Source organism: Atractosteus spatula, chromosome 8, assembly GCF_055471065.1.
Source record: "Atractosteus spatula isolate fAtrSpa1 chromosome 8, fAtrSpa1.hap1, whole genome shotgun sequence".
Classification (NCBI taxonomy): Eukaryota; Metazoa; Chordata; class Actinopteri; order Semionotiformes; family Lepisosteidae; genus Atractosteus; species Atractosteus spatula.
The window spans coordinates 31468280-31487255 of NC_142713.1; the positions used below are offsets into that span (position 1 = coordinate 31468280).

General features: G+C 36.4%; 1 protein-coding gene across 1 annotated transcript in view; it reads left to right on the forward strand.

The window, feature by feature from the left end:
* The window catches only part of LOC148829417 (coiled-coil domain-containing protein 91-like), a 158007-nt gene that overhangs the window by 84875 nt on the left and 54156 nt on the right, over positions 1-18976 (forward strand). Inside the window, exon 8 of the mRNA XM_088923508.1 lies at positions 16522-16629. Coding sequence (XP_088779634.1) covers positions 16522-16629 — 108 coding nt within the window. The remainder of the gene's footprint in view (positions 1-16521; positions 16630-18976) is intronic.

Consider the following 18976-nt stretch of genomic DNA (forward strand, 5'->3'; position numbering starts at 1 on the left):
ACATTTGTTCCTAAAGCTCTACAAAAATATACTGTGCTACAGTTATATTTTTCTGGGACTGTAATCTTTGTGACATTCTTGGTAGATGCAGCACAACTTTCAGTTATTAATTGTTCTGTAGATTGATATTCATGCATAGGGGTTTTGTCAAAGGAACGTTTTATTTTTAATGAATGGAAATTTTTAGTTTTAGTTTTTACCTCCTTACACAGCTAAAAAAGGGTTAGTAAGGAGAACTGGCCAAATCATCCTTAGACAACGTCTGATAGTACTTTGGCCAGCAATCACTTTAAAAAATGTAACCTACTGTAAATGACCATTTTTGTGGAGCATTTAGCACTGTAGTATTTTTGTTTTTCTAAACCAAGTCTTGCTTTCTTTTTATTATGCTGTTTTTTCATTTTGTCATCCTTTATGCCTGCAAAAAAATGAGCATTAAATGTGAACTATACAGTCTACTACTACACTGTGTTTTGAATGTTTATTTTCGACATAGATTAAAAGTAGCTGCAGTTACATTTGGTGCAGCTACTGTACCTTTGGTTTCTTCTTATAAGGCTGAGAACATTTCAAACCACAAGAAACTTGTCAAGTAGAATTTCATTATAAAAGTCTGCACACTGATATGAATTACTATAAGATTTTGCTTTAATGCTCTTCTCCTGTCTGTTTTTGCATGTTTCTAATTTTGCCAGAGAGGTCTTTTTCATTTCTTCTGTCTTGAAATAACAGAACAAGGTACTAAAACCAGAGAGAGTTCAGAGGACATATTTATTTCACTATAATTGCTTGAATTAGACTTCACAGTATTGTGAATTGCGTGTGCATTTGAATTTGGTTTTACATATAAGATGAGATGAGATCACTTTATTAGCCATATACAACTTCTTGCATTAGGAATTTGTCTTTTCACATACCCCAGCTTGCTCTCAATGAGACACAGACAGGGAGAGAAGCTTGGGGTCAGAGCGCAGGGTCAGCCATTGTACAGCACCCCTGGAGCAGTTGGGGTTAAGGGCCTTGCTCAGGGGCCCAATGGAGTAGGATTCCTCTGCTGGCAATGGGATTTGAACCAGCAACCTTCCAGCCACAGGCACAGATCCTTAGCCACAGAGCCACTGCTCCGCCCCATATAATAATATAATAAGAACTGGTAGCAAAATTTTTGCAAATGTTCATATGTTTTGCTATTTGATAAAAGAATGAGTGAAAAAGTAAGTTCCCTGTACTTTTACCTGTAGATGTATTGACTTGGCTGACATCATCAGGTGCCAGCAATTTTGTGTGGAGTAATGCATTACTGGCATTGTGCTGATGAGTTTGGTTTGAAAGTTCTAATGTTAACATACTGTGTGTAGCATGTAGAGCAAAAGTGATTGGATGCATGACAGCTTATTTTACACATCCTTGACTTTGTACTTAGTTCATTTAGTGAAACCATTTCATCCCGTGGTTTAACAGTTGCTTCCAGATTTGGAGTGTCCTGTTCACTGTTCTTAGTGCTACAACCCATCTGTGAACGACGGAGATGGGAAACTATCATGAGTCTCCAGTTTCAATTGCTTGCCAGGCCCTCCATGAACAGTTAACATGTGTACTCAAGCCCTATTCCGGATAGCCTTACTGCATGCTGCACTGTGACTTGACATGTTAGTGAACAGTGGTATTACTAGGATTTCATATTTCTGAACCTATTTACTTTTTTGACAGATTCCAGAAAAAAACAACAATACAATGGAAACGTTATTATACGACACACACGGTTCCTCAGGGCAGAATTTTTAAAACATGGCCTGAATTCAGAATTCCGGATCAAAATATAATTTACTATGTGTTTCTTGATCTTCATGTTTGAAGGAAGACAGCTAAGCAAAACTAGAGGTACGTTACTACCGAAGAACAAAAAGAATATCCTCAGGGAATGCTGAGCTTTTGAAACGTGTGGTGAGGGGGTTTTCAATTTCAATTTCAGCTTTCAAATCTAATTTTGTTTGTTTCTAGTTTTTCTTTATTTGTTATGGTGTTTGTATTTAATTAGACATTCATTGTTAGTCTACTATGTGTCTTCTAAGACACAGGATGACAGATTTCTGCCTTTTATTATAAGCCCATACCGCAACCTGTGGTGGATTCAGTTCAGCAGAGGCTATGTATGTATGGAATGGCTTCAACACAGCCACTGGAATGTTATATTTCCCACTATTCCCATGAAGAGCAGGTAGTTCAGGCCAGATTCAGAGAAAAAAGCAGATTTACAGTCTTGGCTATTGTGAAGAATTTTACTTCCTGGTATGCATTTTAGCAAATAAAGAGTCGGAAAATTGGGTGGAGAAGAACGTGAAAGCTGGGATGAATGGAAAAAACAACATATAAAATTTAATGGGAGATGCATAAAGAATTTCCAGACAGGAAATGCAACTGACTTTGCAGGCCTTCATAAAACTAGATATGTACTGTACAATGATTCCTCAAATGCAGAAAAGGAAAAATTTGGCGTGCTGTTTTTTTAATTATCTGGCTGTAATTTGACAGTAAAACTGACTGAAATTCACTTACTGTACATGCTATGACACAAATAGGGGCTTGCAAGGTTATGCAGAATTTTGCTTTCTTATATAAATAGTTCATTCCGGTACTAAATGTTCCACCAATTTGTGAATCTAGCTATCAGAGAAAGTTCTTTCACATTTTCTTTAAATGTGTATTAAATCCTACTTAGTTGGGAATCAGTGTTAACGTCTTTGAGTTCCCTATTTAGAAAAAGGAAGAAGAATCACAATCCTTCAATTTGCTTTCATCTGTGATTTATTAATTTATTGTAGGCCTATCTTGTGAGCAAATAAACATGCATTTTACATTATAATGAATGTCAAAATCCACTAATAAGAGGAATACTTTTTATGTCCAGGAATCTACACTAACAAAACTGATAAAATGCCTCAATTGTCATTGTGTTTTTGTATTAAACTGTAATTTAAAAATTGCAAAAATTGCATTGTGTAAAAAATTTGGGCCTCTGAAGTATATCATCTAATCATCTGAATGTCCAGTATCCAGTGTCCAGTGAAATGTTTAATCAACCTAGAAACAGGATGTTTTTTTTCTTTTTTCAAATGCATTTTTTGCCCCTTACATGTACAACATTCACATAATGTTTTTCAAATTTCAGGTAAAACAAACAAATACAGTATGTTAGGTCACATCAACATCCTTACATGTTAAAGTTCAGCTGACGTTCTGGATTCCTTGTGCTTCAGTTTCTAGATCCTGGCATTGTTAACATGCTGTACCCTAGACTCTGTAAGCATTGCCAGTCTTCTCAGCCTGGAAGTGAGTGGGCTGGCTTTGGTCTGAGGATACTGTGGTATTAGTCTCTGGACTGCAGGGTGACTGCGCTCTGGCTGCAGTCTGTGATACAGCCCACATGGTTTATGCAAAAAGCTGCAACTGCTGAGTGAAAGATGACTTTGTAATATACTGTACAGTGGATATAAAAAGTCTATACACCCTTATTGAAATTGCAGGTTTTCGGGATGTAAAGGCAGAAATCAAGATAAATCATGTCAGACATTTTTCCGTCTTTAATGTGACCTTGCAACCAACAAAAGTCAAGAGAAAAACAAATAGATAATTATTAGGAAAAATACATTAAAAAACCTACAACATCCTGGTTGCGTATTTTCAAATACGTTCAGCTACATCAACCAATACTATTACTCTTCTTGCCAGGTAACTAACTTCAAATAAAATGACCGTGCTTTGGAAAGCAGAGCTGTAATTGAAATCAGTGCAGTTTAGACTAGGTGATACTGATTCTGAGTGAAGAAAACCCTGAGAACCACTGACTCCTTGCGTTTCCTGAATGAGTGAGTTACTCCCACACATGTCCGGACTTAAGTGTTTCTGCTAAAATGCTCTGGCGTTTCTGTCATGAGATGGCTGTTCATATCCTGTCACAGTGTTATTTTGTTCACATTGCCCTGGCATTGTGCTTTAAACTTGCCTTGGTAATTCTTCAAATTACTTCTTCAAATGTTGCTTCAGATTCCTCTTCTGTGTCCATCAGTCATTGGTTTATTACCTAATGAGGCCCTCTGAAAGACAATAGAAACTACTGTGCACTTTGGTCTCAATGTAGAGTCTCCAAATTCAAGAGAGATTTTAATCTCAACCTCAGGACAGATTGACATGGGACATGAAAAACCAGGGCAATCTGCTTTTCCTGTCAAGAGAAGTTAAGGGTATTTCTAGAAGCTTCTGGCCTATGAGGAAATAGAAAAGGATAAAAACAAAATCTGTAATTTGCCTTCCTTCACATGGTTACAGTTTATATTATGTACAACCCACTTTAGTTCTTTGAACTATTATGTAACAATTGTGTAAACACTCTTGAAAAAGGCGTCAATGTTTATATTAATGTGTTACGAATCTTTACAAAAAATATTTCCCAGTATTATCCAGATTCTTTTAGATCTTTTTGGTGATCATTGTGCTGTGTAGATAATTTAGTACATTTAGTGTGATAAATGTTATGATATTCTCCGGCTTATCTATCTTGGTTACCCACCCTGGCTGGATTTCTGAGGCCAAAGTGATATATAAGATCAAAAGTTGACGCCTAAAGCATAAACACACTCCCACCCTGTAGTTCCCTTCAACTTAAATACCCTTGTTCTAGCCTCTCTGATCAAACCGTTTGTGATTCCCATTGACCCTTGGAGTTTGGAGGGGAAAGTGTGGTCTTTGGCACTCCAGAAGGAAATCAAATCTTTCATTTATTAGTTCTTGTAACCCTTGTTGTTATAAGGATTTAAAATAAAAAGACTGGAATAATGTGATGGCAAAATAAATAAATGAGAAGCTTCAGAAAATGTAAATGTACTGGTTAGCATTATTTGTAACATGAAAGGCTTTCCAGACATTTTAGACTTGGCAGATTTCCTCTCCCTTTCTTTTTCATCAGCGGAATAACATTTCATCTTATTTTGTATATTCATTTATTACACGTACAGTATCCACTTCAAAAAGGGTCTTTGCCTTAATGTAATAAAATTCCTTAGCACAAAAACTAATGTTACAGAAGTTTTTTTGGAGTGTTTGTATTAATATTTTTAATTCAGTGGGGAAAAGCACAAGAGAAGTCCCAGTTTCTTATGTCTGACTGTGCTGCTGTCCTTTGCTTTGAATGCATTAATACAAATGTGGTAAATGTATAAAGCTTAGCATTTGCAAATGCTTTGTGTGTTTCAAATGATCATACTGTACATAGGAGGCTTAAACTGTACAATGTTAGCCAGATGTTTTTTTTAAGGAGAAATGATGTGAACAGTGCCCAGAATCGAGAACAACATTACCTTTTCTTCATCACCCCAGTCCGTGTACTTAATACAGTCTCACCATGCTTGTCCGTGTCATTAGCTGGGTCATCTTGTCATTAAATCTGCAGTTTTCTCTGAACAGACAAATGGTTCCTCTTTTGCTTGGGGTACAAGTTTCTGTTGCCCAAACGTTATTGCAGTCATGCTTCTCAAAGAACTCAAAGAAGATCATGGCAATGGCAATGAATCAATGGAGAAAACTGTTTATTCTCTCTGTTATTATAAAAAGGCACTTTCATGCCATACTGTATATGGCCCTCCTTCTGTGTGTATTTCAAGAGTGACTGCATTGTGATGTGCTGCAGGTTTCTTCCTGCCTGCTGATTTAGAGCAATTTACGCAAGATTTCAACCCATACTGCAGCTGGGGTGAATTTTAGAATTTGCTTAGATTGGGGAGCATTGTGATAAAAGTAGCTTTATTACGAACACAAATCTATGGTGCAGGTGCTTTAATAAGCAACTTTAGGGAGAAGTGCTTGAAATCACTCCATTATGTTTTTACATTCAATTAACTTTAAAGCACTGTAAATATTCATTTATAGTGCATGTATCGTATTTCATCAGTTATGACATATACGGTCATAACGGTATAACGGTATAACAGTATAACAGTTTTTGAAAGTTTTACTGGAGTCCAAAAGGTAGAAACATTTCTCTATTCGTGAAATCTAAGCTCTCAATCTGGAAAACTCCTGTCAAGCAAAAGCTTTCCCACTGCAGAATATTCCTAGATAAAAGTTGCAAGGCAAACAAACAAACAAACAATCTTATGCAGGTTGCAATGGATAGTGGACTTTAGAACTTCATATACTGCAGACAAGTGTATACTGTGCTCAAGCAAACTTGAAAAGCACAATGCTCAGACGACAATCCACAGTGGTACAGGTGTACAGAAACTGCTCTGTGTCTCATCTAACAATAATTTTTTGATTGACAAGTTTTAGGCGTGTTTATGTGTGGAATAGCTCATGCTTTTACTCAGAAACACCATTTTACAGTCTTGCTTTCAGACACACACTCTTGTGTTGTTTGACATTGGTAAGACCTTTTCCATATCTTCATGCAAATAAGCTCATATGATCATAGTGTATGAATGCGTGTTTGTTGCACATTGTTGATTCCACATTTCCCCTCCTATATTTTATTATTATTGACATAATTGGTAAATTGTAAATATTGTACTTTTAACTTAATATGATCCTCTAAGTTTAGGGCTGTGGAATTCAGGCAGACAGACCTGTTGATTGGTTGTAACCAGTTTAGCTATTTATCTTAATGTACTTTTTACAAACACCCAGACATAAGAGTATGAATTTTGTGACTGAATTATGTATAGTCACCTTTTACATTCTGTGTTTAAATGTGCACATCCTTCAGATAGTATTCACTCCACCTGAACAATTGCAAATATTGTTGTATTATGACCCGATTTTTTAATGCATTGAAGTGATTCAAACAACATGCAACAATTTAAAGGGGAAAACTACTTTTAATGAGTATAATATGTATGAAAAAAGAAATACTGTATGGAAAGATCTTGTTTACTTAAATATTTAACTCTCTGAATTAATACTTGGTAGAAGAACCATTTGCAGCAATTACAGTACTGAGCCTTTTTAGGTATGTCTGCGCCAGCTTTGCACATTACTAACCAAATATCTTAATTATCTATAAATGTATTTCTATTTTACAACATAACAAACATGTTTAAAAAAATTAAAGGGGGGTGAATACTTACTGAAGGTGCTGTATGTTTTGTCTGTGTCTTGACATTTATAGTAACTCAAGATGTTGGCCAGGGATGTACTTGGATCATAAAACGCCTCCGAGAATAATTATATTTAGAGCATAGCTGGAGAAGATATGTTTTGTATCCCTGTTATGTTCTCCAGAAAGAGCCCATCCATAATTAAACTCATTTCAAAGTTTCGCTGAGCTGCACTGTGGGTTCTTATATCCCTACAGGACACTTTTAAATAGAAGACAGATCATTTTTATAATGTTCATCAATATGTTGATAAACTAGTGAAAAGAATGAGTGATACTCTCCTCATCTTGAGTCGTTCCTGTATTGTTTCCAGATTTTTTAGCAATAATGCATACCCACAGACTGCAGAAAAACCTTGTTAATGAAAATACCTATAGTATAGCTCCACATCGCAACACCCACCCACTTTACAGTACGATGCTATGCAATACACATGTTTAAACCACTCTTCATTAATCATCCTGAAATAGTGTGAATAACAAGCTCTTCCAGATGTCAGTTGTAATTTTTTTGTAATGGCCAATACGATTAAACATCTAGGGAATAGCAGAAAAAAAGTGCATTAATTAGATACCTTGTATAATTTGTAGAAAAACACATAGCACTTACCCATCCATCAAGCTTAGTCAAGTTATTTTCTTTTAATTTCAGTTGTTTTTGCTATCAGGTTCCCAGATACATTAAGGTTAAACAAAGACCTAATTGATAGACACAGTCTTCATTAGAGGGTGATGGATGGGAGAGTAAGATGTGTTTTCTGTCATTTTGACCATTTCTGCACTCAGTTGCACACCTGTATTAAAGCTGTAACGTATATTAATCTGGATAATGCTTCTTTGACTGTAAGGAAAACAGTGTTCATTAATTTTCCTCATTACTCAAATATAAACAAGCAAGATTTGATTTTTTTAAAGAATGTAAGCATTTAAGTAAAATATAAGGGTTAGGCGATAGCTCATATTTTGAACAATATATGAAATCAACATCGTTGCTTTATTTTCAATACATCCACAGCCTAAAGGTCTGTGTGGTCTGACAATAGGAGACTTCATCGTTTATCATTAATTATTACTTAGAAATAATAGTAATATTATTATTATATAATTAGTTAATTGGTTGCTATATAATTACTTATTAATAAGAAATAGTACCAACTTTGCACATTACTAATCAATACGGAAGTAAGAAAGATATTTTGTGGCCAGGAATACAATATTAGTTGTAGTCTGACTATGACATAAACACATAAGAAATGTTAAATGAGAGGAGGCTATTTTGCTCATTTGTGTGCTAATAGCTAATTTAATAATAATAATTGCTTGTAATTTTTTTATAAAGAGGATGAACCTGGGGCAAATATTTAATTAAACAATTTGTGCTGACTGAATTTTTAATGTGTATTTTAACCACAAAGGGATAATTATAGTATTAATTCCTTACACTTATAGAGCGCTTTTCTGGACACTCCACTCAAAGCACTGCAATGTACAGCACCCACTTGGATGATGTGCCAGAACTCTCACCACACACCACCTATCAGCGGGGAGGAGAACAGAGAGATAAAGCCAATTCATACTCTTTTCAAGAAAGGCCCTGGCATTTTAAATGTTGACGGAGATCATCCGATGGACAGTGCCTTGTTTTACAGTATGGTGTCCCCTTCACTATACTGGGACATTAGGGCCCACACAGACTGCAGGGTGAGTGCTCCATAATGGTCCCTAACTAACTCTTCTTCCAGCAGCAATCTTAGTTTTTCTGAGGAGGTCTCCCATCTAGTTACTGACCAGGCTCACGCCAGCTTAGCTTCAGTGTAATTACAAATAAAAATCTAGAAAAACAATGGGTTGCCAGTTGTGAGTTGCAGGGTGACATAGCTGTTGACAAAAGACTAAAAAATTCAGTTCTTTTAGTCCGCCAATGTTCTTTTAAGCCCAAGATTGTACCTCATCCCTCTGCCCTGGACTGATCCCAGGGTAGCGGTATTTTGCTTCATGGTGACGGAAATTGTACTGAATATTCTAATAAACTCCTACTTAAAATGATGCCTATGAAAGTCTACACACCCTTTCCAAAGAAACACATTTTGTGACCTGAAATCCTGAAATCAAGGTGCATTATTGTACCTTTATCTACACATTGTAACACACAACCTCCAAGTGAAACACAAATGTTCAAACATCCTGAAAAGAAATCACAAAAATGAAAATCTAGAGAAAAATGGGTATGCTACCTTTTAAGGTCGTATATAAATTTGAGGATGCCAAAAGACAAAATCTATCTAAGGTATAATTTTGCCAACTCAAACAAAAATAATATAATGGCAGAAAGCTACAAGATAGGACACTGTTCCTGTCTCTGTGTGGTGTGTTGATGAATTACATTTAAGTAGCACATCATTCTATGCTCAGTCGACACATTATCATTTCTATATACTCTTAAGCATGCCCAGAAACTTAAGGTTTATTGGTTTATACAGCTGGCTTAGCAAATCACTGCAAGTTAAAAAAACACATCAGGTGATCAAATACAAAACACAGCTTCCTAGATCCCCGCACAGGTTGTGAACTAAATGTTTCAGTTATACAAGAATCCAGTTACTGTGAAGCATCCAAAAACTTGGTATGCTCATTTCGTTATAACATTGATTTTAAACCATTCTGACTGTTTAAAAGACCATCAAGTTCAGATCAGGTTATTCTTCCTGTGAGTTAAAACTTCCTGGCACAGACAAAGATTAGACTTATATAATGATACAGTAAGTAATGTAATTGCTTGACTAGACTGAGTATAAAGGGCATAACATATGAGGAGACTTCCAGACAACTCATTTCTGATGAAGTAACTCCCAGTGGGAAGAATTTTCTTTGCAATTTTCTACATTTGCAAATGTTAAAAAACAGGTTTGATTTAAGAATCCTGGAAAGTTTAATGGAAGTATCATATAGTTCCTGTAAAAGCTGCCTGAACTCATTACCTTTAGAATGTCTGCTAACATAGCAGTATTGTCTGCAGCTTTCAGAATCTGTTCCTTCTTAGCTCTTGGATCCTCGAAAACATCTTTAATAACAATCTGTCATTTCTTTTCCTTCTTCCGTGTTTTACCCTGTAAGACCCAAACCTTATTTGAGATTTTTCAATGTGAGTACAAATATTGGATTTTTTGTCATATTTTGGAAGAAATTAAGGAAATTAAGAAATTAAGGAAGATCCAAAGGAACATGACTTATGAGTTATGTCCATCTGAAGAAGAACTCGCAAGCAAGCAGACAAAGAGTGTAATAGTGCTTGTAGTGTGTTGTAAACCTGCTACTGTATATGAGTTTGATGATTACAAGAGCTTTGCAATGCTGGTTCTAGTTCTTCTGAGGATTTCCTCAGATGTTGAAACCATATAGCATTTAACTATAGGGCCCAAATCAAGTAAGAACAGTGTGTCACTTACTGAGGATGTAACAGAGTTTAGAAGGAGCATATAGTATAGAATGAAAGTGTTACAGTAACATGACCCCCCTTATTTGTTAGGAGCTTTCAAATCCCCTGCATCAGGCTGTTTAGCATTGTGACGCTTGATGATAGAGCCTCATGGCTCCGCACTCTTAGAGGCTGCTGCAGACATGCTGTTTCTAGCCTGGAATCTGTATGCAGAAAGAGCCACAGAGCAATGCTATATGAAGGCTCCTAGTTATGTCAGAAATAAAAAAGGACCCAGCAGGTGATGGTACCTGCATGAAGCAAGAACAATTTGTATTAGATGTATTTTTTCAATGTCAAGCCTGAGTCAGAATCTGCTTGTTTGGCCACACTAAGGTGTTTGATCTATTTGCCAAAATACCATTTGGTGGAAATGAATTAAAAGCAAAGATAATCTAAAAGCTGTGATGTTAGTGTGATATGTTTGATATTTCAAAGGTTATGTGGACTGTTTTGTAAGTTATAATTTGTTAAAGTTGTCCATGGCAGTAACTTTTGCCAATAGAGCATTTTATACTTGTAAGGATCAACATTTATTTGCACTGTACCTAATCATAGGTATCCTACATCGGATTTTTCATTTTTCAGTTGATACTCGCCTATGCCTGACTGTGGTGCTTATAGTAAATATGTGAAATATCATTGCCTTTCTAGTCAAAATGCCTTGAGACGCAGTGTACTGTCCCAGAGGACTTGGCTGTGACTGGACTAAGATTTTATTTCCTTTTCACGCGCTGAACCACACCCACTGACACAGATGGCACAATACTCCATTCTCCTGTCTGTTTGAATTTCCACCCGTCTCCCTCTGATCCTGCTGTCCTCTAGATAACTACACTCCCTTGGGAAAACATTGCATGCCAATGTATGTGCTGAAAGGAGACGAGTTTTTTAGTCCTTTTATTTTCTCTCTGCAAATGAAAAATGTATGTTTTTTGCCTTCAAAATCCTCTTCAGCTTGTGTGGTCTGTTTCTTAAAACGACGTAATGTGGAGCTAAAGGGTAATAGCACTTGTCACCTCTACTCTGTGTGTGTTCGTGTGAGGCAATATTTTAAAGTCCTTATTTAATTGTGTTAATGTGACAACTATACTTGTCTCCTCACTAGACTGGGCAATGTCAGAGGATAATAGACACACCAGGCAGAGTTTTGGTGAAAAAAAGACCAAATATTGCACATGAATGATATCAATAAGAAAGTTTAGGATCTGTTCAGTTACTGAAATAAGCCGTGTTTTCAAAGGGCACTATTTGTACTTTTTTCTCATTGACCCTCATTCTTGTACATGTGTATGAAGTGTGAATATATTAAAATGTTATATCAAAACATTTGCTTTATAATTTTTGGCTTCCTCAGTGTTATGCCAAATCAAGTCACACTTCGGCCACAAAGAAATTGAAGGAGCTGGCTCCTCTCCACGAGGGGACACAGGCAAGCTATAGGATGAGAAGTAGGTATCTCCAAAGCAATTCCACAGAGAGCAGAGAAGTCTTACTGAGTAATTGCCAGGGGCTTATGGAGTTGGGCTAGACAGAGTGAGGCATGGGTACTTTCCGTACAATGGTAGCCCCATTCACTGATAAGGCTATTGTAGAACTGTGCTGTGTCAGTAAGGATCAATGTTAGCACACAGGCTTCGCTGTGCAGCAGTAAGCAGGTGATGTTCAGATGCAGGGCTTGAAGGACGTGTGTTATGGCTGTGTGGCATTTTAACAGAAAATCAGCTGAAAAACTTGGGATATTCTGCAAAGGTGAGGTAGATAATTTTAAAATGATTGAAATATGCATGTCCTCTGGAATATTAATCACTGCCACAAAATCTTCAGCATGTGAAGGCATTTCTTGATTGAAACTCCATGTATTTAGACACTCATATTGTCAGTGAAGCAGTTTTGTATGGCGTGTTAATAACAATGGCTGTCAGTCTTCACTGTGACATCTGCAGGTCACTGAAAGTTAATAATCAGGGGATATTTGCTGTTCTTTTCATTTTTCCAACGTACATTATGTTAAATGAAAACAGTTACAGTGATTTTCCAAATTTCCCCAAAAAACTGTAGTATAATATACAAATATTGCATAAAATACTATGAGAGGTAAAAACAAAGGGAATTCTAAATGAAGAAAAATGGAAAATGAAAAATATTTTAATGTCCAGTCATGCAACAACCAATCAAAGGAAGCACCCAAGCATTACAAGAATAATGCACAATTTTTAAAATTTAATTAAATGTAATTTGTTACAGTGGACGAAAAAATAATAATGGAAATGTACTTAGCAGAAAACGTAATATTTTTGTACATCACTCATGTTTAAAAAAACAAGGTTATTTTGCTAAGTGGACTACTGAAGATACTAAATAAACAATGCTTCAGCCTATCATTTCTGTTTTGGTTCTGTTTTGCAATATATTTCTTGAATATCTTGAATAAAGTACAGAATCTATATAGGTTATCAGGAATTCACTTAAAAATACAGTACATTAAAATTACGGTACAGGAAATGTTGTGCAGATACTCAAATTCACATAAGGTAAATACGCGTATAGTACTGCTGTTTTTCATACTAATTAAAGAAGCAATTTGTAGGTTCCATTTAAGTCTGTGGGTGGCATGGGGGTTAGCGTTGCTGCATCGCATAGTCAGAATCTTGGGTTTGATTTCTGGGGTCGATTTCCTCCCCAGTTCAAAGACATGGGTGTGGCTATTCAAAATTATGTTCCTGCGGTGGGCTACTGTCCTGTCCAGGGAGAAAACTGTGATGTGTGCTCTCTGTGTTGCCTGGAACCCTGTACTTCAAGGCTAGATTTTAGCTTGACGGAACAGGCATCCTACTAATGATTGATGCATGAAAATGTGTTTCTTGGTTATTTCAAATGCTTTTTCTTTCATTTTTCATGTCTGTGATTCTGAGTATTAACATGTCTGAACTTGTTCAGATGTCCCCTGTTTCTCTCTTTTTGTGTTCAGGTTTGGTAATCTTGGTAATCCTGTGTCCCAATGTGCATGACTTTAAACACTGCTACTAATGCCATATGTTTTTTAGTATCCAGGGAAGTTTATTGAGTTAAAATAAAGCCAGCAGCCTTATCACCCTGCAACTCACAACTGGCCACCCACTGAAGCTAAGCAGGTGTGAGCCCTCCTGGGAAAAAATAAGGTTGCTGCTGGAATAGTTGTTAGTGAGGTCAGTAGGGGGTGCTCACCCTGTCATCTGTGTGGGTCCTAATGCCCCAGTATAGTGATGGGGACACTGTACTGTAAAAAGGTGCCGTCCTTTGGATGAGATGTAAAACCGAAGTCCTGACCCTCTGTAGGTCATTTAAAATCCCAGGGCATTTCTTGAAAAGAGTAGGGGTATAACACCGGCGTCCCGGCCAAATTTCCCATTGGCCCTTACAAAACATGGCCTCCTAGTAATCTCCATCTATGAATTGGCTTCATTACTCTGCTCCCCATTAAAATGGGATCAGCAATGAGTGCACAGTAACAATCCCTTGAAGAAATCAAATCCGTTTTGTCTTGGAATAGGAAGTCGTTTTTAATAAAAAGGTGAGAATGAACAGTCAGCCTAGAATGACTGCCTCATGATGAATTTATTAAAGCCTTATTAATAACACTAGAAAAAGCAAGACTTCTTGTCTTTGTGATTTGGGGCAATTTATTACAAAGATTAAGAAATGTCTAGTTTTGTTCAAAATTGCCCACATGACTGAATTATCCCTGATTATAATATTGCACAGTAAGTACTTTATATAATATGGTATTCAATATACATACATATTATATAAATCTTAACTGTTTTAAACCATTGTCCTTAATTTTTAAGCATTATAGCTTTTAGCATTATTGTTGGGATCACACATATGTACCCAAGTCATGTGAATATACTGTATGAGTAGTTCATGCCAAACATAATAATTAATCTTGTACCTACAATTAATCCTTATTCATAACCTTATTTGTGAATGCTGTCAATGACATTATGTGCTTCAGTGATGCACGATATAAACGTAAGTCAAGTGAACTGCTTAGTTCATAAAGGAGCCTATTAATTTTTCATTTACTTCAATGATTAACTTGATTTAGCTACCAGGACGTCTAGCATTTTATCAAACACTGATGTCATAAGGCCTAATCTGAAAGCAGTGCACTTGTCTATCTTGCGTCAATGCTGTTACATTGCACCAGAACAAGACTTTGATAGAAGGGTTGTTGTTATGCTCTTCCTGTAATGAAACATATTGCCTGTTAGTGTTACAGGAAAATGTCAATTTTCTGGATACACTGAATTGTAGTTAAATTAATAAAGCAGAAAAGAAGAGAGGGAGATGGATTATACAGTATGAACATTACTAATGAATATGGGACTGGGGATGAGCATGGGTTTTGTTAAAGTCAATCTCCTTAACATCACAAGGAAATCACTCATTACAGTCCAGAACCAAAGAAAACAACTAACCCCTTAACTAATAGCTTTTTCTTGTTTTTTTTAAGAGATTGTGACTGAGTTTATTGAAAAAGAGGTAGGTTGAAATAAATCCCAAAAATAGGAAACTTTTGAAATTCCATTGGTGTTTTTATATCGTAGAAATACAAAATGTAAGGATTTAGGGTGGAATATGCATTGCATTTTAACTTAATTTTACAGATATATGCTGTCTGGATTGTATTATATGTAATTCCTCTTCCAGAAGGTGAAATGTGTAAGCACAAAATCTTATTTTTTGGAATATATCTTCAGTATATTTAAAAAGACTTTCTTTAGATTTCCTGTTATCGTTTAAGTCTCCTGTACATTTTTTCTAAGAAAAATGTATACAGCATGTACAGTATACTTGCATTTATGCATTTACATTGGTTTTTGATTGTGCAACATTGTTCTTCACTGATGAAGAAACCAATTACAATGTAAAAATACTGTGCTCTCAGTAATGTTATCTAACTTTTCCTCAAGGCAGAGGTAAGGCAGCTGCACATGTGAAAAGAATTCCAAACTGTTTTTGCTTTGTCCTTTGAAAACATGGTGCTTTTTTCCCTTCTTAATTCTTTCTTTATGAGAGTCTTAGAAACTCACCACAATAAAGATGTAAGCTATATTATGTCATTATGACTCATATTGGTTGAAATCTTTTGGAAATGATCTACCTAACATTTAAACCACCCATAAGCATTTTGTATTGGACTGTATACCTGCATCATGTCTGCAGTAAAGTGAAAACTGCATTTTGCCTTTTGAACCATTATTTTAAATGGACTTTCTTGTGACCAGTTTTAGAAAGCAATGGAGCAAATGCTGTATAGAACAAAAGGTAAATGCCCGTCAGTTTCTACCTGTGTAGAGTGTGTTGCTGTAGGTCTAGGACATGAAGACTCTGAGTTCCTGCAGAGGGAATAGAAATTAAATAATACATATATGGAGTTATGGAAAAATAAGGTAATGCCCTGGAAGGCATGCTGAATTCAGATGAATAAATATGCTGAAATTGTTAATAATGGGTTCAGTGATTCAGTGAAGAAGGAACCCAAAGAAATTTACAACATGTAACTGGAGGCCTTTTATTCTCATAAGTTTTTTTTGGTGATGTAATTTTTTGGAGGGTTCATTCCAAATTGCCATGTAGTATTTACCTTGATATACTGAGTGTGTTTTTCTACCTTTGAATTCTAAACCTGGTTCCCTGTATTTGCTAATCTGATGACTAAATAAATTAAATATTTTGTCCCCGTCATGCTACAAGAAATAATCACAAGATTAAAACGCGTGTGCCCATTGGAAATATGCCTTACTGCAGGTAAATTGTTCTGTCCTTTGCCTGTAGCCTTAAGCCTGTAAGGCTTTTGAGTACAATTCCAATTATTTGACCTGGATGCTTTTGTCTTCCATTTGTTTTCTAGGCTTTAACAAAGTCAGCGGTTCTTCAACAACAAGAAATCAGTGAAAAGTGCCTGGAAGTGGCAGTAGAGAAGCAAAGCCACAAATGTGAGGAGCTGCTGAATGCCCAGGTAACCTGATGTGCTTGTGGTAACTGTTATATTTAAAGTACATGCTGACGATACTCAAATCTACGTCCATACTAAACTTGACATTGACATAGCTGCTTCTGCACTCTCTAATTGCATCTTTGACATAAAACCTTGGATGACTCAAAACTTCCTTCCCTTAAACTGGGACAAGACTGAAGTCATGCTTCTTGGCACCTCCCATCAATTATGTAAAGCCAATGACGTAATCCTATCTGTGGATGGCACTGTAGTTGAATTTCAATATAAATTGAAAAATGTGATGCATGACGTTCAACCTACATGTGCAAAATATTGTCAAAACATTTCCATCTCAGAAATATTGCTAGGCTACGTCCTACAATATGTTGTCTCTGACTGTAGTTGAAAAGTTGGTCAACACATTCATCTTTTCCAGAATTGATTACTGCAATGTCCTACTTGCTGGTGTAGCACAGTGAACCAACTTCAGTATGTTCAGAATTCAGCAGCCAGAATCCTGACCACATCTCATGCAAGTGATCACATTACTCCTATCCTGGAGTCCTTGCATTGGCTTCCTGACAGGTTTTGTGTCAACTTCAAAATCCTCATGCTCAGCTATAAGACTCTTCAAGGCTTTGCACTTCAGTACCTGTCTGACTTATTATCTTCCTACTCCCCACCTCGCAGCCTTCGTTCATCTGACTCTGTTCTCCTGTCCGTTCCCCAAGCCCGTCTACACTCTATGGGTGATAGGGCCGTCTCCTACTATGCCACAAAGCTCTGGAATTCTATCCTCAAGGATATTAGAGAGCCATTTTTCATTAGAGCTTTCAAATCCAGACTAAAAACTATCTTCTTCAGAAGGGCTTTACTTAATCAATTCTGTGATTGAATCACTTGCAAAAATAAACCCAAATTCCATTTGTTTTATCAAGGTGGTAGAAGGTAACTTTGGAAATACATATTGAAATTCTGTATATCACTGAAAAACAATGTTTGTCAGATGAATGGAAATAAGATTTAAAAAATTAAAGTAGGCAACTTAGCTGTAAAGAATTATTGCTTTTATATTTAGTTTCAAACAGGTCATTAATAAGACCTTTAGGTTATATTAAACTCCAGTCTGTTTTTGAATGGCAGCAAACATAAACTTATCTCGTTCTCTTCCCTTTTTTCATAAACCCAAAAGATGGGAAAAGGCATGAGAAAGAAAAGAAACCTGGTTTGGCTTATTGGATATTACAAGAGGAAATAAACAGATCAGGCAAGTGTTTCATGGGCCCGGCAGAATGTTCTATTGACAATACCGCTTGTATTTACAGCTGCTCAGGTCCATATGGTGATCCTTCGAAACAGAACCCGTGTGGGAGTGGGCGATTTCTCCTTAACACAGCTTTGTTAGCATTCCCAGATAGCTGGGGCGTCCCGCTGAGAAACCTACGTGCTGTTTTCCTTGAGGATTATAAAAGTAGTGAGCTGTCGTTTTCACAGATGCTTTGCCCATTTTATAATGCTTATCTTTCAGAGAAGCAAAACCTTTTCCTTCAGTCTTGTTGGATTCATTGTTTTTGTCTTTCCTCTGTGTTCATTTCCTCTCGTTACATCTAAAGCTTAAAACATATGGCGGCAAAAAGTTTTACTGGTGAAGCAAGTTTGAAATGAACTGCCACCTTTTGTTTACCATAGGTTTCTTCACTTCTACCCAGCAGAAACTTCCTGAGTTTATAATTTCCTATTACTGGGTGGACCAAAGCTTTCTCTAACCTTGGCCTCAGTATTTTAAATGGATTTTTCCTCCATTTTTCAATCTAAGAGGTTTGTTTCTGGTCTTACAATAAATGCAAAACACCAAGGTAGAGGAGTATAGAAGAGTAATCTGTGCCAACTTTCCTTTACTCAATATTAGAATTAGTTGCAAAATATAGAAGAGGCATTGAACTGCATGCCTATTTTGTTTTTCCCTTTTCATTAAGGATAAAATGTGGTACTAGGATATCAAAATAATTGCCTTGGGTAGCCAACTTAGGGTTCTCCATCTTTCATGTCTGTGGCAGTGTATTAAAGGAGGAGTGTAGTCAGGGATCAGTGAGGTTATCCTTTCTAAATATGTCTATGAAAGTGCCATTCATATTTCAGTTTGTTTCTGAAAAAAAGTGCAAATATTAAGTGTGATGACTGATTGAAAATCTCTCTCGCAGAAGCAGAGCCCGTGTGTGATGTCATTGGTGTAAACGAACGCCATATTTCATGCAGTGCCACATGGTACAAACCATTTAGCTTGCATAGCCATATGCATAGATCATCTAAGAACTGGAAACTGTTTATAAGTACATGGCCAAACACAAAATCGTATCAGTGGCCTACA